General features: G+C 40.1%; 1 protein-coding gene across 7 annotated transcripts in view; it reads right to left on the reverse strand.

Moving 5' to 3' along the window:
* Positions 1-27006, reverse strand: part of TENM3 (teneurin transmembrane protein 3) — a 437342-nt gene that overhangs the window by 60431 nt on the left and 349905 nt on the right. For 3 of the 7 annotated variants that reach the window (XM_059156024.1, XM_059156020.1, XM_059156027.1), the window contains 5 exons: positions 18357-18383; positions 16782-16802; positions 15719-15865; positions 1603-1819; positions 459-578 (listed from right to left, as the gene is read on the reverse strand). In XM_059156024.1, the coding sequence (XP_059012007.1) occupies positions 459-578; positions 1603-1819; positions 15719-15865; positions 16782-16802; positions 18357-18383 (532 nt within the window). The remainder of the gene's footprint in view (positions 1-458; positions 579-1602; positions 1820-15718; positions 15866-16781; positions 16803-18356; positions 18384-27006) is intronic. The other 4 variants (XM_059156026.1, XM_059156025.1, XM_059156021.1 and 1 more) reach the window with 3 other exon arrangements.

The raw sequence follows: 27006 nt of genomic DNA on the forward strand, positions 1-27006 counted from the left end.
TAAGATTTACCTTTTACTAAGATTTACCAATTTATTAACATCTTTCCAAATTTGCTTTATCACTTGATCTTAGCCAAAAGGCCGAGAAGCGATCAGAATTGCTTTATCTGCCCACCTACTTATTTTTTTTCAGAACCATCTAAGCTTAAGTAGTAGGTGTTATGGAAGGTCACTCCTAAATATTTCAACATGAATCTTCTCAAACGAAGAAAATTCTCCTACAAAACCAGAACACCGTTATCATGTCTTAGCAAATGAAATCAATTTTTAAGGAGCTACACGAGCCTGTGACTTTAAGTCTCTGCCACACACACCGTCACAGAGTTCTGGAGCCTATTAGTTGATGCGGTTCTATATTAAAAGGGATAATCAAACATCCTGGGAGATATAAGAATGCCCAGTTTTTATACTGAGAATATTTCAAACAGAGGGAGTGCCGTGGGACTAACTTAACTCACATTCCATCCTGGCGGGTAATAGTGTATCCATATTCTGGGTAATGGAAGAACGAGACATTTACTCCAATAAGTGGAGTTCCGTCAGCAGTTAGTACTTGGCCCCTGATGACGGATGCAAGGCTGTGGGAAAAGTAGAAGAATTAAAACAAACATTCGTCTTCTCGGGCCCACATTATCATGATTTAGAGATAATTCAACCTAAGCATAAAATAACACTGTCACACACATTTGTTATTCACAAAAACCAGACCCAAAGAGTCCCAAGACAATGCCCCTTTTAATTCAGCACAATTCACATTCTCTAAATGCCTAGTGTTTACCCGGGGTTTTAATTTGTTGCAATCTGTGTTTTGGAGAGTTATCAAGACCCATAATTTAGAGATGGATTTTTAAAAATTATAAACTGCACTTTTTCATAAGTCATATATCTGGCGCTTACATGAAGAAAAGTATACCTTCCAATTAATTCCAAGGCAATCCGTAAATCTGCAGGGACCAAGAAGTATAAGATTTAAAGGGGCAATAAGGCACATTTGTGCAACAACTTTTAATCAACTGCTGGGTCTAACTGCATTAATGCTGTTAAATTACGGCAGATCCAGGAGTTCTAGTGTAAATCATCTTCTTTTACTCAGCGAGACACAGGACACCTGCTTTCACTTACTGGTTTATTTTCAGGTCATTACTGCTCTGCAAAGCACCAGTCAAACAGCTTATGCAATCTTATTGCCATGCCGTTAGCAGTTCCATTACATTAATTCATAATTTATATTATTTAGCGAGCTCAGCTAAAAAAAAAAAAAAAAAAAAAAGCTCACTTCTGTTTTGCCTTTTGGGGTCTTTTCACTGCTTCTCTTGAAACATTTCCAACTGTGCTAACAAAATCAACTAGTTAAATGAAGATTTATTGACTCCTTAATGGGATGTCCTGTTACGGCTCAGGTACTGAAATTGACAAAGCACGTGAACTGTGTCAAAAACGCCCGAGATGCGAAGTTTGGTGAGGGATTTGCCTAAAGAGGAAAAACTGCGTTGAAAGGCAAAGCTCGCTCCTCAAATTCACAGTCCTCAGCATTTCATCTAACGTGCACGGAACTACTGATAACAGGGCTACAAATCGACATGAAGGAGAAAAGGCATTAACCTCTTATTGAAAGGGCTCTCTCCAGGTATGACATGGGTGCTATCGGACCCTATAAGAAAACTGATTCGGTCGTAGAAGGATTTGGCGGCTTGCTGTGAGGGGGACTGCAAGCTCTGGCTGATGACGTCCTGAGGGTCAGGTAGTCCGCGGCAGTAAGGCTGGTTTTGGCAGGAGCTCTGTAAGCAGCAGTCGGGGTCCATACAGTCAACGAGCCCATCTGCAGAGAGAAGTGCAAGCCAGTCAGAGAATTCCTCTTCGTATGTGTTTTGTTCGTTGGCTCATTTTCTTTCAGATCCAGGGAATCTTCCTGGATTCTGAGAGTGATTTCTATGAGGCACGCTTTTTGGAAAGACTTGGCAGCCTCTTTCACGTGGAGTAAATGTTTGGATTGGAGATGGCAGATTCTGAGCAAGAAATTAAAAATTGCTGATTGGAATAATCTATTAGGAGTAGGAAGGACTACAGATTTGTTTTAATTCTAATTATGGATGCCTTCTCTATTTTAGAGAAAATGCAGTCAGAGTTAACACAGGGAGCACCATGGGTCTGTGGTTTTGGACCTATGTAGGGTGAAGTTCTAAAATTTGGGGAAAGGTCAGAAAATGAATGTCTGTGAAGTGAAGCTAATACAATTCAAGGTACAATGGATGAGATGAGCCAACCACTTTTTGAGGACATAGCTTTCTCCAGGAAGGTAAAGTATGTTCCAGATAAAGTGAAGGCATCCCTCAAATGTTGAACAGGACCCTGAGCCCCTCATAGGACGGCCACAAAAATGGAGGTGTTACTTTAAAATGTGAAAATGTTAAGTGAGTTGGAATATTGGAAATTACAAGAAGCCCACCACAAGAAAATGGACCTACAGTGCTGGTGACGTGAAAAGTGTAATGGATAGAAAGAATCTGCTAGCGCCTTCTCCAGGAACATCAAAAGGAAACCACCTTCCACGGCCCATGTAAGTATTTTGTTCAAAACATAAACCAACTCATTAGTGGACAAGAGTGTTAGGTTACAATGACTTAGTGACATTATCCCTTAAGATCATTCTCTCACTGACCAGCTGATACATGGATTTTGATCTGCTTGGCAATGACTTTTCTCAGTATAGATTAATAAAAACATTAGTTTCTGAAGACTTTAAATCGTTCTTGAGAGATTGGACACATGGTCTTAAAATCTTCAAACCCAAATCTCAAGTCTTAGTATGACCTTATTATGGCAAACCCAGTTGAAAATATCTAGTTGACCTACATATTTTATTTACACAAGGGCTTTTCTAATAACTTCTATTTGGAAAAAAAAAAAAAAAAAAACCATACTAGCCACGAAGCTGTTTTGGCTTTAGGCCACTCTTATTAATAGAATATAAGTTTGCCTTTTCATTATCTGACAGCAAACCCAGATGCAAGAAGATAGACTAAATTGAGTTAATGTGGTCCAGTCTAAAAGTAGGTCAGCAACAACACAGGTAAGGTCAGAAACGAGATGAGAGGCCCTGGATCAGCGTCCTTAGGTCATTTTGCCCACCTGAAGCAGAATTGTAGTGAACACTTGTGAGTTCTCTCAAAACTCATTTCCTCTTCTTTGGGCAACAGCTGTACACTTTCATTTCCATATCCATCCATCCCCACCGCTCAGTCTCTGTGCATTTCCCCCTTCATGTTTGGTTCAGAAGTGTCCATTTGACCTAACTTGTCTATCTGGAGTGAATTTCAGGAACCGTCTGCAGAGACTCCCCTTTACCTCACCCCCACCAGTTGGAGCTGTAAGGCTGTGAGGTTGCGACTGCTGCCTCAATCCAACTGCTCTTATAGGAGAACCTCCCAAACCATGTAGCTGTTGAAGAAGCAGAGCCAAGAGCTGGAGAGAAAAACAAGAAGTCATCGTGGCATCTTTAGGGTTTTTGCAACAAGCTGCACCTGTGATCCCAGGCTTTTCAGTTGTATAAGTCAAGCCATTCTCTTCTTCTTCATGCCTGTGTGGGTTAGGTTTTCTGTCACTTAATACCGAAAGAGACTTAGTTTATCTAGTGAAAACAACGAAAAATCCCTTCACTATTTCCCTTGTAGTTGAAAAACAAGCTTAATACATGAATACTTGAATTAAATTTAGGGTGTTGGACTCCTTTTACATATTTTAATTTGTTACCGTGATGGGTCAGAATTTCTGACCAGCAGATCTTCTTATATATTGTGTCTTTATGATAGTTACATAACTTTTATGTAGATGTCTGTTACATTTTTTAAAAAATGTGTTAATTATTTGAAAATGTAGTTTTACTCCTTTGATAAAAATTTAAATCATGTTGTAAGCAAATCAAGTGAAACTGAGCTTTGAAATTTTATATAAATTTATCAAAATACTTTCTTAGCCAAAAGGCCACGAGGATGAAAAATATCTCTCAATGTTTCCCTGTATTTCTGGAAGAAAGCTAAAACTATGCTACAGGCTTACTTTTCACGAAGCTATAATAATGTAATACATTGTATATTTTTTTCTGTGTCTCTCTCAAAGAAATAGAAAGAGTTATTAAGACTTGGATTTTTAAAGTAGTGACTATTGAACTAATGCTCCAGTATCATTTCTGGCTTCAAAAGAAACCAATTAAAAAATAAAGCCCCTTCAGTAACAATCTATGATTATATATTGAGACTATAAGGAATCTTCAGTTATGTGTTTTAGGATATATTTAAGAGTTCTCACTTCATGACTTTTGAATGGGTGTGTGTATGGTTGGGAGAATTATTTAACACAAATATTTTATCTTCTCGCAGGTTTTTCCCTTGAATTCATTCTTTAACCTAAATAGAAACAACTCACTAGAGAAAGGACTTCCAATTATTATATTTTATCTCTGTTAATCTTACAAATTAAAGATTAGATGCCCTCGTCCACCACCCCCCCAACCACGCCACAACTCCAGTATTTTCCTTTAGGCAATAGGTTGCCGAAGAGGAATGTTCACATGTAGTCATTCATCTTTGTTAGTTTATAAAAAGCAAATGTACATCTGGCGTGTCGTCTGCGGGTCATAAGACTGCAAGAGATTGACACCTTCTGAACTAATCAGCTGGAAATGCATTTTTACAAGCCTCTCTGCTAACATCAATCAGACAAAGAATCTCATTTCAACAGCCAAGATGCAGGGACACACAGTTTGTTATTTTTCTACAGAGTTTATCAGTAAGTTGCCCAAGCAAGTGACGGATGGTTATGAATCTGGCTCCCTATAACTTGAGAGAACATTTTTTCATTCTTTGTGCTTACATAGCTAGGGCTACCTAATACAACTAAGTTGATTATCCACTTGCTCAAATGTACACAGTAGTAAAATTGTCTTTGTGGAATAGTTTCCCCAAATCGTTGAGATTCCTTTTAGTACCAGGGATATTCATTTGGTTTAAATTTATATTGGTATAGACATCATATCTAATAGAATTAATCATGAAAAATAAAAAAAATCATAAATGCTCAAAACCCACTGGATAATAAATTCAGTGATCAGTTAAGAGCCTTTCTTTCTTTGCAATACAAGTGGTACTTTGATGGAAAGCAGATAATCTAGTGGATGCTTCCATCCATTCAATCCTGAACATTATAGCTCTAGTTATTATCTTAAAACAGGTTCTCATCTTACATTAGGCTTTTGTGGGACTCTAACAGTGGTTGGCAAACTTACTTTGCAAAGGGCCAGGTAGTAAATAATTTCGGCTGTGGGCCACGCAGTCTCTGTGGTGCCTTTCAACTCCACCTCTCCAGAGCTAAAGGTAGCTGTAGACATTATGGAAATGAACGGGTGTGTTCCAATAAAACTTTATTAACAAAAACAGCCTTTGCCCCAGAGGTCATAGCTTGACATCTCTGGTCTTACTTTAATGTTTCTACCCTGTTCTCTTCCTTGTATTCTTCCAATCATTCTTGACGTTGTTTCTGGCAATTTAGATAATGCATATTTTGCCAGATTATTAAAACTTCTGACTCCAGGTCTTCTCCTAGGTTATCCCTATTCTGGCTTTGATCTGCTTGTCAAAACTTACATGCTGCTTTCTAGTAGCTATGGATAGCTGAACCCGTTTTTCAAAACCTTAATTTACTGACTGGATAAAAAATCATGCATTTTCTTTTTAAGATTTTATTTATTTATTTGACAGACAGAGATCACAAGTAGGCAGAGAGGCAGGCAAAGAGAGAGAGGAGGAAGCAGGCTCCCTGCTGAGCAGAGAGCTTAATGTAGGGCTCAATCTCAGGACCCTGGGATCATGACCTGAGCTGAAGGCAGAGGCTTTAACCCGTTGAACCACCCAGGCGCCCCCATGCACTTTCTTTTAAGGTATTTTCTTTTTTTACTCAAAAGTTAATTAACGTCTACCACCCTTTCCTGCAGTATTTGGAAGCCCCTATCCCCCATTCCAAGTTAGAGGCGGAGATAGAAATTCTGATGGAATAATTTATCTGTAGACTTCAGAATTTTCAAAGTGGATAGGTAAACCTGTCATTACTTCTTAAAGTCACCATTCTGTGACATGTATGAAATTCATTTATTACTGAATTGGAATCATGTTTGACTTTCTGGCTATTCTTGTTTTTTTGTGTGTATCTCTCTGTGGGTTTTATCTCTATGTTCACATATGTCTAGGCTAATCATTCTTCTGCACTTCAGATCCACAAACTGCTTTCCAGATATTTCCATTTGGATGTTATATGGGCACCAAAAACTTAGTGGGTCCCAAACACAGCATATCTAATTTCCTCTAAACAAGCTGTTTTCTTCTGTATTTCCTAGTTGGTGAATAGTTCCACCTTCTACCCATCAAGTCTCTCAAAGTAGAGACCCGAGTGTCATCCCTGACTTCTCTCTTCCTTTTTCTCTGTACCGAATCAATGATCAGGTCCTTCTTTTCTTCACCCCAAATATCTCTTGAATCAGTCTCTTTCTTTACATTTCACGGACACTGCCCTTCAGGCCACTATGCTCATCTCTCAACAAGATCTCTTCGATAGTTTGGTTTCCGGGGTCCCAGCCTTGTCCCAACTATTCATCTTCACTTCCAGCAGAGTCATCTCTGTAGAAATCAGATGTGATGACTTCCCTTCTCTAGCTAAGATACATTCTTTATTTGGCCTCTGCTGCCTTCTGAGTGGTTAGAACCCTTTACTGTGGCTTTTAAAAGCCTTCATCATTATTGTTTCCTCTGCCTAGAGACCTCTGACCTGTTCTCTAGCCCCCTACTCCCTGGACCCCGGGGCCCTCTCCCCGTTCCTTCAGCTAGCGGCTCAGGCAATGGCTCATGAAGCTCCTTGAGAGCTGAGTCCACCACTGTATCCCCAGTATCTAGCACACATCTTGGCACGAAGTCAGTGTACTATGTATTTGCTGAAGGAATGGAAGAATGGATTCGGTTCCTAGACATAGTTAGATTGAAATAGATCAAAATGATGTCTTGAAGATGCAGCAAACACCCTCTTGGTTTTCTTTTTTTACCCTTCTCCAACACTCAGCACTGTGCTCACCCTTGAGTCTGGTTTCTTTTTCATCCCAATGGTTATTTCAAATGTTCTTGATTAATTGGACATGAACAAACCCACACAATCATAAAAAAGCATTAGAAGAAAGGATATGAAAGACTACATAATCTTACAAAGGGAAAAGGCCCTATTTCTTTTTGAAGACACACAATCCAGAGTTCCTGAAAAGATACGCCTCATCAAAATTTACCTCATATCAATGAAAACTGCTGCATGATGAAAGACACCATCAACAAAGTGAAAAGAGAAATGAAAACCTGGGACAAAATATCTACAACACGCCAACAGAGAATTAATAAGTAACATATATAAAGAAGTCCTAAAAATTAAAGAGAAAAGTCAAGCCACTAATAAAGGGGGGGAAAAGGGCAAGAGAAATAAACAATTAGCAAAAGAAGAAATACAAATGGCCAAGAAGCATATGTAATGATTACCAATCGAATCAGTAGTTCGAGAAATGTAAACTAAAACAATAAAAATGGAATCATTTCCACCCGTCAGGCAACATTCCTGTTTTTCACTTGTTGGACAATTTTGTTTGGGTGGGAGGATTATGTACAGACTACAGACATGGAGAAAATAAACACTCCTGTCCTGATGAAGGACATGGTGGTAAAACCTACTTGCAAGGGGACTTGGTGATGAAAATTAAAAATTTAAATACCCCTCAACCTAAAAATCTCACTTCTTAAAATCTGTCCAAAAGAAAGACTTGTACCATTCACAGAAGGATTTATATGCACACAGCGACAGAGGGATGTACAACATATTTGTCTTACACTAAGAGCAAAAAAAGAAAAAAAGAAACAACTAGGTTATTATTAATAATTATTATTAACGTAGTAGTAAAGTTAATGACTATATCTGCGTTTCTATTATAAAATACGAGATAGACCTCTGTGTACTGGCTTGAAAAAAAATCTCTAAAAAGATAGATTCTTTGGGGAATTGTCTGTTCAGACGGATGGCTAACAGACAACTGAAAAAACGTTAACCTCATTAGCCATCAGGGAAATTCAAATCAAAACCACATTGAGATACCACCTTACACCAGTTAGAATGGCAAAAATTGACAAGGCAAGAAACAACAAATGTTGGAGAGTTTATGGAGAAAGGGGAACCCTCTTACACTGGTGGTGGGAATGCAAATTGGTGCAGCCACTTTGGAAAACAGTGTGGGGTTTCCTCAAAAAGTTAAAAATGGAGCTCTCTTATGACTCAGCAATTGCACTACTGGGTATTTACCCCGAAGATACAGATGTAAAGAAGGGCCACATGCACCCCGGTGTTCATAGCAGGAATGTCCACAATCGCCAACTGTGGGAAGGGCCAAGATGCCCTTCAATGGATGAACGGATAAAGAAGATACGGTCCACGTATACAATGGAGTATTATGCCTCCATCGGAAAGGATGAATACCCAACTTTTGTAGCAACATGGATGGAACTGGAGGAGATTATGCTGAGTGAAATAAGTCAAACAAGGAAAGACAGTTATCATATGGTTTCACTTATATGTGGAACGTAAGGAATAGCATGGAGGACATTAGGAGAAGGAAGGGAAGGATAAGGAGGCGGGGAATCAGAGCGGGAGATGAACCATGAGAGAGTATGGAAACTACCTGATAGTTTTAGAAGGAGGAGGCGGGGGGATGGGTGAGCCTGGTGATGGGTATTAAGCAGGGCATGGACTGTATGGAGCACTGGGTGTTATACGCAAACAATGAATCATGGAACACGACATCAAAAACGAATAATGTAGAGTATGGTCACAAATGTAACATCATCGTCATCATCATCATCATAATGAGAATAATAACGCAGACAGATTCTTTGGCAGAATCAAATTGAGAACAGCACCTATCCCATTTAAGTTTAGAAACATAAATGTGCCTATTAATTCATTAAGGAGGGGCAGAAATATTACACAGCAAGTTGTCGACAGCCGTCCGCTCTTTGACGATGCGAATGCACTTCGTACACTGCGGCTACTGCTACCAACTCTCCCCAGGACTGCAGACCTCCAGAAGGCGGAGACACGTGGATCAAGGAGACCTGGCTCTGAAGACATCCCGGGCCTGTCCCGTTTCTATATTCTGAAACTTCAAGTAGCAGCTACTGGTACTGGCTGTAAATCATTCCAGCCTCTGTGGCTTTGACTTTTCTCTCCCTCTCAATCTTATTCCAGTATAGCAGTAAAACCCCGTGTTCCTTGTGTGCCACTGTGCAGCCACTGGGGTGCTTTGCGTCAGAGGGCACAGGCTGGACTTCTCTTTCCTTGAAAGCAATTGACACTGCTCTAAAAATTCTGTGCAGAGCAAAAGGGTTCAGAAGAACCCAGGTCTCTCCTCTAAACTGGGAGCCTGTAGAGTCTTTCAAACTAGTAGTAATTATCCCACCAGATTACGATCTACCAGGAAAATATATTTTAATTCTGAGACTCTGAGTGCCACTCTTGCGTTCTGATACCTGGAATCTTTTCTCGCGAAGTACTTATGATCTCCTATAATCCTTTTGTTCTTTTCTTTTCTCTTTTCCTTCTTTCCTCCCTCTCTTCCTTTTGCTGCTTCTTCTTCTTCACCTTCTTCTTCTTCACTTTGTTTTTTTAAGCCACCCCCCTGCCCGTGCCTTTCTTCCCGATTCTGGTCCTCTCTATTTTATTTACTTAAATTTTATTTTAATATGCATTTGGAGAACACAGTAGTCCCATCTTCCTGCTAGAACTTTTTAAGGAATCTATTTTCAAACATCTTCTTATTTTCATCTGGTAATCTCCAAACTTAGATGGCCCTGCCCACTCGCCCTACTCATTCTGCTGCTTACATTAACATTTCATTCATTTTCCCACTTCTGGGTTTTACTGCTAGTGCACTCCCACACTTTCTTGCCGTCTGAAACTTCTGTTTGTGTTCTGTCTCCCTCTCTCTCCTGACTGCTTTTAATCTTTCTAATTTCTGAATAACCTCAGTTGAATTGTGCTTTCCTCTCTATTGTCATTAGCCTCCACTTAAAAAAAAAAAAAAAAGAAAGAAAGAAAAAGAAAAAGCCTGTTCTAGGCCCATTTTCCCGACCTATCCCCATAAACTAATGCTCAGAAGGACAAAAAAAAAAAAAAAAAAAAAAAAAAAAAACCCAACAACCCAAAACAAAAAAACAAAACTCCCCCAAACAACAAAACACCCCCCCACCACCAAAAACAACCAATAAAGAAAAACAAAACAAAACAAAACAAAAAAACTAAATAAAAAAACCAACCAAAAAAGAAAAATCTATCTAATTACAAGTAAGATGTATCATTTCTGGCACTGTATTTTGGCATGTCCCTATTCTTGCATAAAGGTTAGTATTTTTGTGTCCTCAATTACCCAATCTCTAAGAGCGGACTTGAGTCCCATGCGTTAAGAACCCACAGGGGAGCTATCCATTGGAGGACCAGACAGGGGAAGCAAGATATCAAAAGGTACTCTAACTAGGAAGATGGGAACATGGTAACAATGATAACATATTTTGGAGAAATTATCTTGTTTAAAAAAAAAAAATTTTTTTTAAAGGAGGCTCCACACCCAGTGTAGAGACCAATGCGGGGCTTGAACTCACAACTCTGAGGTCAAGACCTGAGCTGAGATCAAGAGTCGGATGCTCAACTGACTGAGCCACCCAGCCGCCCCAAGAAATTGTCTTGATAATAAGCTTCTTAAGTTGCTATAAAGGTACAATTGCCTCTGGCAAGCTTTTGCATTTTGATGCTTGCATAGTGGGGCCACCATCTGGGGAGCTATTTAAAATCAAGAAACCCTCTACTGAATGAGATTCTCAGTGGGCACGCCACGTTAAAAAAAAACAGCCATGCTTATAAAAGGATGTAGGGGGAACTGGAGAGCGCTTTGCCATCCTGGGGGTTGGAAAGCGTATGGAGGTTCGGGGCTGCTTTTCTTGTTCTCATGTGAGAAGACTATAATTCTGTGGGAAAGAAGGAATGGAGGATTTCCTCCTGAGAGTAACAGAATTCTATGAGCTGTACGAAGTAGTTATTGGATTATATTCTCTGGTTAGACGAAAATGAAATGCTGTGGATAGCCATAATATTCCTGCGGTAGAATCTGTTTTCTGCCTATCCCGCATCCACACCCCTTTCTTCTAGTGACAGAATGTCAACTGTTCTGCGGGCATGGCACATAATTCAAGCCGATGAGGGTCAGGCTCAGACCCAGGCCTCCTGTAACCACCGAGAAAGGCTGTCTCCTTGTGTGGGGCTGTTATGCTGTGCGATGTGAAGCCAAGCTGCTGGGGGACATTCTGAGGAAGAGACAGGCCAAGAGTGGTGCCACGCGGAATAAAGCAGAGCTGACAGATGAATTAACCCAGATTTCTGTTACCATTGTGGAAACACCCAGGTGCAGCTCTCTCTGTATTTTTCAGTTATATAAGCTAATAAGTTTTTCTTTTTTTTAAAGCTTAAGACCGTTTGAATGGAATTTCTATCGTGTGCCACCAAAGAGTCTCTCCTGGTGAGAATAATAAACACTAGGGATGTCCTTGTGGAGGGGAGGCGGGAGCCCGTGGTCAGGCAAGCGGGGAGACAGACGGGGCCATTTTCAGAAGCTGACTAAGGGGGACACTCGAGTAGAGAATGAGGCAGCGGAGGCTCACGCTCTGACACCCCAGTTCCGGTCACACTGCACTAAATGGTGACCGGTTCCCCACTCTTCGCCTGCCTTTTCTCTGATCTTAGCAACTTCACCATCAGAGTGAGCTCTGGGATTCGAACGGGCAATGGCTTGGCCCAGAGGGAGGCTGACTTTGTAGGCGCAGAAGGAGTAGAAGAAGAAATAGTGATATGCCAAGGCTAGGCTGCTCATTCTCTGCCCTGAAAGCTTCCTCAAGTAGGGCAGGATATGGTGAGGCTGGGACATGTCATACGCAATTACCTGGCCTGGCAATTCATTTCCGACTTCTGCTGCGTGATTTAAACGTCTTCTATTCCACTGCCTGCCTTTTTGCAGAGGCTCTGTGCCAACAGCCTCCGTTGGACCCCGGAGCTAGATTTGAGAAGCAGTTTGGGGAGGTATCTGGTTGACTCCATACAGAGTGGGGAGCTTTGTCAGGGCCTTTACCATGGGTAAAAGACTGCCCTCAGTTCTGAAATGCCGGTGACCCTGGGTACATGACAAGTATGTTTATTTGAGCCTTAAAGAAATAAGGCCCACTCGAATAGGAGAGTCACTTCTTATGACTGTGCGGGTGTTGAGGGAGGGGCTACAGATAAATTTCCCCATTGCATTTCATTGGTAGTCTCTTCCTTCCATGCCTCATACTGAATTCCCTCCTAAGACTGCCTTTTGTTTGTTTGTTTAAGATTTTATTTATTTATTTATTTGGCAGAGAGAGAGAGATCACAAGCAGAGAGGCAGGCAGAGACAGAGGGGCAGAGAGCCCACTGTGGTGCTTGATCCCAGGACCCTGAGATCATGACCTGAGCTGAAGGCAGAGGCTTTAACCCACTGAGTCACCCAGGTGCCCCAAGACTGCCTTTTCTTACACATTTTAGAGACATAAAGGGGAAACGGGACTCCAGGGTCAAAGAGGTATACCTATTCAGTACGATACAGATGTTGAGGATTTGTAGTCTAAGGGGGGAGGAGGCAAGCCAGATTTGGTAAAGAAAAAGTACATTTTAGAGGAGAAGGAAGACACTTGGTCTAAGAAAAAAATATAATTATTTCCCCAAATAGGATGTCCCTTCTAAAATTTTTTTAATGTTTCTTCTTCAGTTCTGGGGATAAGAAGCAACCTTTTTTTTTTTTTTTTTTTTTTTTTTTTTTTATTTATTTGACACAGAGAGAGAGAGATCACAAGTAGGCAGAGAGGCAGGCAGAGAGACAGGGGGAAGCAGGTGAGAGCCCGATGCCAGGCTCCATCCCAGGACTCAGATCATGATCTGAGCCAAAGGCACAGGCTAACCCACTGAGCCACCCAGGTGCCCCTTATTTTTTTAAGCAAAGATCTTGTTGTACAATGTTGCTCAGACTGGTCTAGTAGCTGGTTAGGGCCAAATCAACCTCTTTATTTGTTCTTCCTCCCTTAGTCACTTAACATGCTAAACTACTTGGCTCCTTTCTGGCAACCTCACCGTCTGACAACAAACTTACTTCGAGCAATGGTTCTATCCCAGCACAAATTAGCATATGTCATGAAATTTTAGGTATGGGCCTTATTTTAAATATTCTGCTCTCCTGACCTCATATAGGGACAACGACAGCCTTAATGGCCTGATTACGTGCCTTGATTTGGGGTTTGGTGTGGGTTTGGTGTAGAAAATACTGTCTTTATTCATACAGTCCATGCTTAAGTTCAAGCCACCCTCTAGCTTAGGTTATAAGGCACCAGGGTTATGATCTCAAGGTATAATAAAGCTGGCATTGAGATTCCTTCTCAGAAGATCAGCAAAATTAGGTTAGGGACAGGAATATAAATTATATGAGATAAGTAAAGAATCCACAGGAGGTCTTCTATCTGCTCAGATTTCCCCTTGGAGAGGGAAGCCTAGAGATAGCATAGTTTCATGCTAATAAGAATAAACAAAGGGGGAACAGGCCAATTCACAGCTGATAAATTTTGAGGCAAGGGAAAACCCTCCTTAGCTGATAACAACACTAAAGAGTTGATTAGCCCCTAAATTACTCTGCCACGTCTCTGCAGACCTGGCCCTGCAGTCTGCTTCCCTCTGAGAGAGTTTGTAACCTCCACAATGTAATCTCCTTTCAGAAGACAAAATCTGGAATAAACGATCAAGGAAGGAAAGAAGCTCCCCTTCCTCCCTAGGCAATAGAAAACAATGGGGCAGGGGCTTCTTGGGGGAAGAGCAATGAGGAAAGCTGCCATCTGGGCTGCGGTTGGAGAATTAATGCTGCCGTTTCTACAAAGCGTGCAGTTACGGGGCGGGGGGCGGTTGAGGCAACAAGGTATTACTAGGTAGGAAAAGCTTTGAGGGCTAAGGACCACCATATCTATCAGGAGAAAAAGGAAAAGAAGCTCTGGCTCAAATTTGTGGCTCAGGTTTCTTGACAGCCCAAGTTTAAAAAAAAAAAAAAAAAGGAAATTGAACAGTTTGTTAGAAACTAAAGGGGAGAATTGCAGCGTGTTGTCTGGAAGATGACATACACCCGGTTTGAGAAAGACGGTACGCGTATCCTGCGCATGTGCGTGTAGGTGTAGTATGTGCGCATGTGCATGCAAGTGTAGTATGCGTGCATGTGCGTGTAGGTGTAGTATGTGCGCATGTGCGTGTAGGTGTAGTACGTGCGCATGTGCGTGTAGGTGTAGTACGTGCGCATGTGCGTGTAGGTGTAGTACGTGCGCATGTGCGTGTAGGTGTAGTACGTGTGCATGTGCGTGTAGTTGTAGTATGTGCGCATGTCCATGCAGGTGTAGTACGTGCACATGTGCTTGCAGGTGTAGTATGTGCACATGTGCATTGGAGGAATGATTGTTGCGGGGGGGACTGAGGGTTGGTTTTAGTCCCTCTGCTTCCCAAAGAACATATCCACTCTATGTAGGAAAGAAAAGACTTAATCTTCCCTGACAACCTCCTATGAATTTCAGCCAGCCAAGACGAAAGCAAAAGGAAAATGGAGTCCAAGCACCTGCTACTAACGACGTACTATTTGCCTGGCGATGTACTAAGTACTAAGTACAATGTACTAAGTACCTACATTCTCTCGCTTAACCCTTTCAAAAACCCTTTTGTTCCTGTTTCATAGATGAAGCAACTGTGACGTCACATAGGTCCAAGGATGGGTGAAGAACCGACTCCAGCACCTGCACTCTTCACAAACCTGTCTGGCTCCTGTGCACATTCCTAGACAGCAGGAGGAACGAAGGAGGCAGGTGGGGAAACACACCCTCCAGCACAGAGCAAGTGGCCGCCGAGGCCCGGCTAGGAGCTAACTCCCTTCTAAAAACTCAGGCCTAAATGCACGCCTCAACTGAGCGGCGACAAGGGACACCCACGTCATCACGGGAGAAGTAATCACCAGCTGCCCCTCTTTATTCTCTGAAACGAAACTGTGCACAACAGGGGAAAGAGCTACTTCTTAACCAGGGGCCTACCCGGGGTGGACTGTCCCATCTTCCAGAGGCTGTGACGTTTAGGATACACAGACACCGGGAGAACGGCTTCACAGATGCTGTTTTCTTCACTATTTTTTTTCCCACCCGTGCTTTCATCAGAAGAGCTTGGGAAATGCCCCGCAACTTTTGGAATGTTTAGGTATTAAAATATTGCTTTAGAGCTCCCAGTTCACAGGGCTGTATATACTGGGATGTGGTGAATCATCATCTGGAGATGAGGAAAAGCGACGGAGGACAATGAACATTATACAGGAGCTGGATGACCTTGCCTTTTTCCTGAATGATAACAATCTCGCATTTGTTTCGGGGAAAATAGGGAGCAAAAATCACTCGATCAGCATTCATACATTTTTCAATCAACCTAATCTAGGGGGATCAGATTTTCGGGGGCACCAGATAGCTACGTAATGTAAAAACCTGTGCTCTGGCACACACTTGTTGTCACACTCAGCATTTCTTACCTCCTTCATTGTCCTTGCTGTCTGTGCAGAGAGTCTCCATGGCTACATCACACCCCGCTCCTCTCCACCCCGGCTGGCAAACACAATGCCAGCCGTTTTGGTCCAGTGTACATCTTCCGTTGCTGTTGCACAGCCCAGGACAACCCTCTGTCAAAGGAGACAAAGAAGGAAAACACAAGTGATTTGAGTATGGAACGTTTTCGCACCCAAAATAAACAGATAAGGGACACTTAGTGGGAACAGGCCTTTGTAAACAGCACAAATACTGTAATTGCACATGGAGAGAAACAGCAACAGTCTCTAAGGAATCTAATTCTTATCCAAGTGGCATCTTTGATTGGCCTGACCCTTGAGACACCACTTACCTGTGCAGGACAGAAATATATAGAACGATCCACTAGCTAGCCGCAGGCCAGACAAAATTAACTTAATTTTTTTTTTTTTCTTGAGCAAAGCAACAAGGTTGATTGTACGGTGTGAAAGAGCATCTCGGCGAGATAATTTCAGAATCCCTGGAATCGATTTTTAATCAGTTGAAGACATCAATGGCCGCTCATTAGGACATGCCTTCTTACAGCACCTTGTTGCTTTAAAAAATTCCCTCTAAATTCAAAAGCGTGAAAGTGGCGATGAGGATGGGAACGATGTTAAAAAGAGAACGTTAATTTTATCTGGCCTCAGAGTTGCCGTACATTCATGTGAAATTACAGTGCATTAAGTAACTGCACAAAGTATAGGCCAGTCTTGATGACTATACTTTATGCCAAGAGTACATTCCTTTTCACAGAATAAGCAAAGCCCAGGAAATAGTGAAGCAGCTTAGCATCTATTCTAACAAACATCAGGATTCAGGCTGCATACGGATGGGACAGGACCGACAGGATTTCCAACTAAATGTAATAGCTGTGCATATCTGATTACTTAGGACGGACAAAATGAAATACCATAAGGACCACAATAAAACATTGATAGACTGAACAAAAACACGGTAGTGACGTGCTTCAAGACAGAGAGCGAAGAGTGATATTTTGTGACAATCTCCCTAAGGCTTTTATGCTGTTACCTTTATATCCTATCTTGTCTGCTTTTATGGGCAAGGAGGGAAAATTTGGGAAACGATTAAAATAATTTAATATATCCAAAATCTATAATTGTTTCAGTCTAACATGACATTTAAAAAAAAAAAAAACAATTTTTGCCACTTTCTACTGATGATATCTGGCATGCAGCCAAATGGTCTGTTTATGAGGATGATGCTCAGATAGAGTTTGGTGTTCTAGTCTATGAGTGTGATGTGACACTGTCAGAAACAAGGATATAGATGCTCCAAAATGGTAAGAATAATTAGCTATTAATCAGATCTCTTTGGACAGGATTATTTATAATTTGATATAGAATACCTGAGCCAAAAATATTTGCTAGAGTGATGGGGTTTGTTATCCCGCTTCTTATAATCAGAATGCTACTCTTGTTTCGGTGACAAAATTTAAGGGAACGATCTGTTTAAAGATGTTTATTTTACGTCATTTTGAAAGAATTATTCATATATTGGCTTCCCCTCTTCCACTGTGGAACTGGAAAGGAAAATATCTCAAAGAGACGTTCTGTCTCTTAAGATTAGAGCTAGGAGAAAGAAGACTATTTTGACAGTCTCTTGTGGTAGGGGAAAATGAAATTATGCTTATGGATACCATCAGGTCAGGATAAGATTAATTTTGCTGCTTCTTTTCTCTCAGACAATTACCATCTGTATCTATAGATTTTCAATACATGAAAGGTGAGTTTTTCCTTCTGCATGTTTTTGTTTGGTTTTTCACGAAAAAGGAAGATTTAATCGCCCCCCTGACAAAGAGGCATAGCAACTGAATGCACGGATACGAAAGCCTGGATATTGCCATGAATATTTTCATATTCTAATGAAAAGCACAAACAAGGAATAGAAAATAGGTAATCTGAGGAGAAAGGGAGAGGGACTTTTCTCTTCTGAAAAAACATTTTTCCACCTATTTCTACGAGAACTGAAGAGACGAGAATCTGCTGTTTTCTGCTGAGCAATGTTATCATTTCTGTTTTGTAGAGTGCATGGTAATTTTGTTGTTTTTCAGAAAAGAACAGAACAGAAATTATGATATCACATATATTTTGAAACATTTAGAAGTAACCAAAGAAGTTTCCATATAAGGATAAATGAGACTTCTCTCAACATATATTAAGCAGAATCTTCTTTAGATTGACAATTTCTTATTCTGTGATAACAGAGTGAGCATTGGTGATTCTTCAAGAGAGAATTTAAAGCTCATTAGCTGAACTGCCAACAATGAAGATCTTAAGGCAGAAAAATAAAATAAAGTAAAATAAAATAAACAAAAAACAGCAAATGTACTGTTATCTTCAGTTTTTGGTTCCAGTGAAAACTAATGCTTTTACATAGGAATGAGATTTGTGATAACCCAAAATTATAAAAATGAGACACGGACATTGAAGTCTCGATACTTTAAATCCAAGGCATTTCACATAATGTAAGCCTGATTTATAATTTACAAAAATATGCATGAGAAACAGTCTATTTTCAAACCTAGAACACGGTAATAAAGAGATATATAGGTAGATATGTCAACAAAGAGCGAGTATACAGTACCTTTAACTATCTTATCCAAATAGTGAGCTTGAGAAATTAAAAAGGAAAAAAGAACAGACAGACATTTCAGAAGTGTCACATGGACAAGGAAATTTTCAGAATTTACATGCAAATCGAGTAGCCGCAGTGGACAGGAGACTCACATCACACGACAGAGATGCACTTCGTTATCTTCTAAAATGGAAATATATATTCACGTTTCAGTAAATGTGGTCATGATTCCAGGAAATACTCAGCATTTTCAAGAGAAGTGCGCAGGGCAACTGACACTACCTTTCACAGATTATCTGGGACGTACCCCCCCGAATCCTGCAGATTATACTTTAATAGCCAAGCGGGACAAATGGAATCAATTCTTTTTACTAAAGAAGTAGGGAAATTTACAACAATGAGAGTTACAAATATACAAACTTTTTTTTTGGGGGGGGGATGTAGAAAATCATGCTAATTTTTGAAAGTTCGCTTTTAAGGAAGTAGTTTTGTAAGAGTTGCGTGGTTGAGGGCAAAAAGGACAACACAGGAGCCATGGAGGGACCGTTTTTGTGTGTTCTGATGCTGTCTTTCTTCAGCCCGAGAGAGAAACCCACCAAAATCCTGCTGCCCTCCTCTTCTGTCTTGAGCCACTTGTGCATTTACCTATTTATCAAACTTTAACGCCTAGTAAATAAGCAAAAAAGGGAAGTAATTAAGAATCTTGGAGTAAATGGAGCAAACTTAATATACTATAAAAGTGTATGTATAAATTCTATAGAGAACAATTACCCAGGAGCCCTTGACTATACCTCTGCTGGACAGTGGTGTATTGCGTAGGTAATCTGTGATGAAATACAGACTCTCCTAAGATCCTGTTTCTTTTCAGGATTCGTCCTGGAGCAGCCACATTTCTCACAATGGTTCCTTAGGAACAGCCAGAATTAAGACCAAAGTCTCTTCCTATACCCGTCCATTTAATCTTTCATGAGGTTACAAGCAGGCTATACCTTTCCTCTCAAACAGAGGCATCCATACCTCTCTCCCCTCGCTCAGTGCAGAGATGTTAATATATTCTTAATAAGCCTGAAATCTTCTTGCTTTGTCAAATCTCATACATCTTTAATGATCTAAAATTGCTTTTCAAAGATGCTTATGTTGATGATTTTTCATTACTGACACATGCAAGTGATAGCCGAACTCATAACAGAATGATTTAAACTTGAACTTGCAGTTCAGCCACTCAGGTCTGCTAGTTCTGGCAGGTGCATAAACAAAACCATAAAACCTTCTGACACATCTGTATGTGGATATAAAAGGCTTCTTCATGTTGCCACAGGATTCCATTAGAGGCTCCTGAATTGCATTTAAATGTAAGTGTTTACAACTAATTGACAATATATTGCAGGGGAAATTAAGGTGAAGAAGAAACACTCTTAGGTACGGCTCTGAAATGAGAACTTAATGAAAATAACTATTTTCAAACATTAAAATAAAAATATACTATGGTTTAACATCATGCATGCAATTTCTCAGTAATCCCTTATGAACATTTTATAATCTCGTAGAGATTCCTAATAGCTCAAGTTGATGACCTAAATATAAACAGAGTGCCTTATTTAAGAAGAAGTTTCTGATCCAGACAGGGTCTGGATTTAAGAAGGAATTCTTAATTCATAAAATTAATCACACTGATCATAGTTGGAGAGCCTTTTTCTTTAACTTTAGGTCCACTTCAGTTAACACAACCAAAATAAGGAATGCAATTAATTTTGATCTGGATTAGTAGTTTTAAAGGAGGAATGGATTATTTCTAATCCAGCCCATTCTGTTATTTTAGCAAACAGAATCAATTATGCAAAACAGTGGCCTGATTACAGGTAAAGGTAGTTTTTGTCATTGGGTCAGAAGAAAAACAAAAGTGGAAACGAAATGAGCAAATATATTTAAAATAGATAGCAGGTCAACATTTATATAACACTGTAAATATTAAAAATATTGAACACAAATGTTGCAAACAGTTAAAACCAACCAGAAGAACAGGATCTGTACTGAGAAAGAGATACCAAGATTTTTGCATTTTATATCATAGGGAGTAACTGTAAGGCTGATAAGTTGCTTGCTTCCTTCCTTTCTTCCATCCTTCCCTCTTTCTTTCTTTTTTTTTTTTTTGAGGCTGTTTCAAACCAAGACAGAAAGGGGTCAAAAAACACCATGTATATTTTGTCCTCGAAGATTAAAATTTCTGATAATACCACAAAAGCCTTGTTCTAGATGATAAAGATGCTAAAAGGAGATGTCGATAAATGAGGTTCAAATAATTATTAAGAATAATAATTGCAACAATAAAAACATCATTATATAACCCACTACAGGAAATTATCAGAAAAATGCAGGCATGTTGCAAGAAGCCATTAGGAACAATAATCATAAAAATAATACAGTATATTTAAAAATTAATATACCTAACAATGGCTGAAATGCACATTTAGTTGCAAAAAAAACTTCTTTGAAAACTAATGAATGTGCTCTGACACTAAAACAAGGTCCTTCCTGTTAGACCTACTCACCAAAAGTTTTAAATTTGCTTTATAGAAGAAAACTCTTATAAACATCAGTGCTAGACATATAAAATGGAACCCCTTAAAAAAACTATTCTCTAGTAAAATGTATTCATAAAACACTTTCCCTGGAGTTTCAATTCTTTATCTTTTAAAAAGACCCACGTGGGACACGGGAGGGGGGTGGTGTGGGGGAGTCAGTATTACCGTATTTCCTGTAAGAGAGTGATTCTTAATCCTTCTGGGGTCTCACATCTCTGAGAAAAGTGGTGAGAGCTAAGGACTGCCCCTGCCACCACCGCAGGAACGCAATGCAGGTGTGTTCACAGACTCGAAATGCTGTCTATGGTTTCAGCTCTTCCATGGGCTCTGGTCCTATAAATTGCAGCCTGTGAGCACCAGGCTGATGTATTAATGATCCCCAAATTTCTAGCTCTGGTCCAGGTCCAGACCAGATTCAGAAGAATGCGGGGGATGCACCTAAAGTATTCCCATCCCTGCTCTGCTCCCTGAAAATAACAATAAAGCCTTACTTTGTATCAGATACTGCACTGAACCCTCTCTAGCAGGCTCCCACTTAATCCTCCCCACAAGACTATGATACAAATACAGTTGATACAATGAATACAAACGGAGAGACTGAGGAGGGAGAGACAGTGTATGCAAGGGCATTGACGGTCATGACACCTCTTCTTGCTCAGAGCTACTTTGCAATTATTTCTGATCTAACACAAATTTAAGTAGATATCTACAAAGCCAGAAGACGGCTCTAGATGTCTTCTACATGGCTTCCTTGGGAAATGGCCAGGTGGGTCTAACTGAAATTGCAAAATGCAGGTGAGTGTCTTTTAAATGTCAGAGATAATTCTTGGTCTGTATTGTCTCTCTTCCAAAATACATTCAGACACACAGTCATCTCTAGAACCTAACGGAGGAAATGAATGCTCGGGTTTCTAGCCCATGCGTTTCGAAGTCCATGGTCTACTTGCTGGTTCAGGTGGGCAAAGATTCGGCGCAACTGTCGATGGGGAAGAAAGTTTGGGTCATCAAGAATATTTTTATCATATGAATAGCCCAGAGACCTCCTGTATCACCCACTGGGAAGTACTACCCAAATGGGAAGTACTGTTCCTTTTCACACACTCCCCTCTAGATGTTTCTTTTTAAAAAGAATTATGTCTTTTTTCAAAGTCTCTAATGCCCTATATTCCCCTCTGTGTTTAGGGAAGACAGGAGGAGATGGACACAAACTATTCTACACTCATTTGTACCCTGTAGTAAGGATCTGGAGTCCTGTAAGGTGGGACCTTGGTCATATTTAGTCTTGAGCAGTTTTTAATTCCTAATGCGTACTCTAGAAAGGAAGAGTAACTTTTTGGAAAGTCTACCTACATATTGTTGGCTCATCTGCTGATCTCTCAAAATTATGGGCACCCACCTCCCTCCATGTCCTTTAGTTTTCGGACTCTTTCCTTTTTTCTCACCGAGTCCTTGTCATGGAAGAAGTCTAGGAGCATGAACACTAGGGTCAATGTGAAAGGAGAAGACAAGAATCATGAATTAGCTGTGACCAGTTCAATAAGAGATTCTGTATAAGTCCAAGGCTTTCATGATACAGAGACATAGGACGCTGAGTGTGTGAACTGTCTCCATGAGAAATGTAAACTCCAAGGCCATGCTAATCCCTATCTTCCCACTGCCTGGCTCATAAGGGAGTCTTAATATCTGCTGAATAACATGATGAAATGTCCTTATTACGTGTGTTTGAAGCTTTTGAAGAAACTCTATGAATAATACAGAGGCTGCTTTTCATAAGCACATGTCAGCAATACCTTGTTTCCAAAATCCTTCCGCTCTCTTTCAAGCAGCTCTTCCTCTCCCCCCTTTCAACCTATCCATCCTAACTACATACAACAGTATTAACAATAACTACCATTTACTGTTTTTACTAAGTGCTGAAAACTATGCTAAATGTTTTACATGAGAAGGCTTAACTTTCACCACCTTATGGAGTAATAGGTACTTTTGTTAACTTCCCTAGTTCACAAATGAAGAAAGGGAGGTCATGGAATAACTTTTGGTCAAAATGCTAGGAAGTGGCAAAGCCAAAATTCCAACCAGGTAGTCTGTGGCCAAAGTCCATGCACTTAATAAATCAGCTATAGTCATAACTCAGAAGAATCAGAACTATGTACCTATGTAAGGTAGACCAGAAGCATCATCTGTTTTTGGAATGGCTGATAAATTTACTTGAGTGCATGAAAAAATAAGATGGAAAAAAAAAAAAAAGTAGAAATCCTTAATTCAACTTTGACAATTAAAGGGAGAAGCTAGGAAGTAAGATTAAAATCCAAACTAATTTAAAATATTAACCTATCAACACAGCCTCATAAATATGAGAGTGCCTTATGTAGACTAAAGAAAACTTTATGATAAGATCTGCTGTAACTGGGGGTGTCCTGGTGGCTCAGTCAGTTAAGAGGCTGCCCTCGGCTTAGGTCATGATCCCAGGGTCCTGGGATGGAGCCCCACATCAGGCTCCCTACTCAGTGGGGAGCCTGCTTCTCCCTCTGCCTGCCACTCCCCCTGCTTGTGCTCTTTCTCTGACAAATAAATAAAATCTTAAAAAAAAAAAAAAGAATTGCTATAACCTGTTCTCAAAACCCAGAGTTTGGAAAACCAATAGGCAAGATATTAAAACTGAGAAGGGAAAACCAAGAAAAAATTAAAACAAGTGAGTTTGAAAAATAAAAGAACAGAAGTAGTTTCATTAAGGCATAAAATCTGCATAAGAAAAGTCTTTTGAGTGGTAGTCCCAAAGAAGGTTGCTCATTTAAAGAAGAGGTCAGAGGAGGATATATATCTGCTTCAGGGGAAGAAATGGGATATTTGGAGGTCTACACAGAATGGGATCAATGCCAAATTTGCTTTCCTTTTAGTGTAAAAAAAAAATTCTTAAAAACACAAAGAAGAAATCAAGGCCAAACCAAGTTGGTTGTATATCCATTAGACAGCTCACAAGGGAAAAATACAAATAGTCTGTGTATACATAGTTGCTGGTATATATCGTTATGAACTATTCTATTCGTATTGTCTCTACCATTGACAATATGATCGGTTGGAGCACATTAAATAGTACAGTATTTTCACTGGGCCACTGAGTTCACGCCTATGTAGAGCCTAGACGCAGGCAAATAGCATGAAACCCAGAAGCCGGAAATGTTTCTCAGTTTAATTACAACAATAAAATCTTAGGGACCTGTCTCCAAGAGAGGATAATTCAATCAGATGAGTACATAATAAAACACAGACATATTCTTTACTATGGTGATTACTGCAACGTCCTTGGAATTGAGGACAAATTTTTATTTAGCAGTGTGTGTTTCCTTATACTTTATAACCCAGACTTAAAAAATGATTCACATTAGTATCTCATTAAAGTTGTAAGTAGGTATCATTCTTAGATTATTCACTACCAGTTCCTGGAGGATGGCAGGAAAGCAACAGTCTGCAAATAAGTACATATTAAATCCATTTATTCCAATCAGTAACTGTTCAAATCAGTGTGCATGCCGCACACCCATTGGTTTGATGTTCCTTAATTGGTACACACTGTCAATTACTGAATGCCTTGTCATAAAGGATTATGGCAGTGATCTAATTCTAAATGCCATAAAACAATTTCCTTGGGCCCCCCACATTAGGTTCTCCCTCCCCATAAGAATTTTCATTCTAAGATTAGAATAAAACATCTCAAATATTTTATCCTGTTTGGAAGAGTCACTGAATTTGAATTTTAACAACTAGAAAGTGAGGAAAACAGTCTGTGTGAGTGTGCGTGTGCTCACTTGTGTGCACGTGTTTTTGGAAGGAATTTTGCTGCCCTAACATGGGCAATACACTTTTGAAAACTTGTTTCGATCACACCTTTTTTTTTTTTTGAAAATTTACATATTCTATTCCTTTTTATAGATGGGAAATTTGGTGAACAAACTATCTATACAAAAACATTGCTTCTTACAGGCGCCCTACCCCAGCAAAATACTGGATTTCAGTTTGGAATACTACCCTAAGACATTCCAAGGGAGTGAAAAAATATGTTCTTGATTTATGTCAGTCCAGGAAAAAAAGAGACTTCATGGAAAAAGTGCTATGAGATAAACCCCATTTCATCAAGTCAGCATTGCTGGGAAAGGGCCATTATAACCTGCAAAGCTTTGTAAAGATAACCGATAGAAAAATATTTGGTGTTCTCCCTTCAGTTTAGAATTCCACGCCCCGGGGCACCTGAATGGCTCAGTGGTTAAGCCTCTGCCTTCGGCTCAGGTCATGATCTCGGGGGTCCTGGGATCAAGCCCCGCATCGGCCTCTCTGCTGAGCAGGGGGCCTGCTCTCACCCCGAGCCTCTATGACTACTAATGGCAGGAGCCCCGGAACGCTTGGAATGCAGACAGCACGCTGACTTCCTGACTTTGGCATGTACACAGTCTACGCAAAGAGATGTGTGTTGTTCCGCGTGTGATACAGGTGCTCTATGGTCTTTGCACGTGGTGTGATTTCATCTGCCGATCACACACCTACACCTGTCGGTAGTGCACATCTCCTTTAGATCTGCACTCTTGACACAAGCAAAACCACATTCACTTAGGATTTCCTAGATTTAAAAATCATCCGGTCCGTTTTGGCACCCTGATCTGGGAACTCAACTATCCAGAGAAAAACTGTAACACAAGCATTTTTTACATTAATGAGTATTCGGTCTTTACATTGATACGATGAACTTGGTTATGACTGTGGTTAAAGTGATGTCTGTGTAACACTAACAGGACTAGTGGGCAGGAAGCCATAACAATATGGGAACAATATGGCTTATGGGACGCCCTAACAATAACCTATGGATCGGATCAATATCAGTGAGTAGCATTTCTGGGCCGCTGTCATTGCTTTTGCCTCTGTGTAAAATTTAGTATTTAAGAAAAATTTCTAGAATAAGACTTGTAAGTAATTATGTAAGATATATTGGGTCTTCCTCTTATTAGTTTTCTTGAAGACGCCAGGGAAGACCATAAACAGAACTGAACAATCTTTAACTCACCTAAGATAAACTGTAAGTTGTTTTGGGAAAAATAATAGATCACTGGCTCTTTTCACAGGCAAATTATGCAGAGAGTAATTTTTCTTTATTTGTGGGTGAGAGGAGTCTGTGCAGATGTTTACCTCTTGCATTTTGAGCACTTACTTTGCTGCTACTAATTACCTGTCTCCTACACACTGTTTTTCACCGGTCAATGTCCATACATGGTATGTAGCCTACTAATTTCAGCTGAGAAAAGAACTGGAGGCAAGTCTAAATTTTGGAAGGCGGTATATGGCACTTTCAATAGATTACAATTTTCTTAAATCTTTCACAGTACCAATTAATTTCCCTTAAGTCATTTTTTTTGTTGCTGCAATTGTTACTTTTATTTTGGCAAACCACGGGTCCTGTTATCAGCTACAATTTATATTTTGCTGAATAAATAAAATTTATTACTGAGACATCAACGACATTATTACTGCAGCAGTTTCTACAAAAATTCAATTTTTTTTGACAGGTTCAAAGATATTAATTTCTCTTTATCACAGAAGAAAATTAATTTTTGCCTACTTCCCTATACACATACGTGCAAAAACAGTTTAAAGGAGACAGCATAGTCTAGCGCTCAAGAGTATGGTATTGGGAATGATTTCCAGCTGGGCAACCATAAAGAAATTAGGTAACTTCTCTGAGGCTGGGTTCCTCCAATGGAGGTTTAATTTTACTTATTTATTTACTTACAAAGGTTTTTACTTCTTTATTTGAGAGAGAGAGAGAGAGCCACCCCTGTGCTTGTGAGCAGGGCAGAGGGAGAGAGAATCCTCAAGCAGAGCAGGGAGCCTGGTGTGGGTCTCAATCTCATGACCCAGAGGTCATGATCTGAGCAGAAATCAAGAGTTGGCTGCTTAACCAGCTGAGCCACCCAGGTGCCCCTCAGTAGAGATTTTAAGATATTCTATCTGCTGAGGTTGTGAGGATTAAATAAGTGTTGTATGCAGGGAACATTGCATTGCGCCTTAGCGCATAGTAAACACTCAATAAA

Source organism: Mustela lutreola, chromosome 18 (genome assembly GCF_030435805.1).
Source record: "Mustela lutreola isolate mMusLut2 chromosome 18, mMusLut2.pri, whole genome shotgun sequence".
NCBI lineage: Eukaryota > Metazoa > Chordata > Mammalia > Carnivora > Mustelidae > Mustela > Mustela lutreola.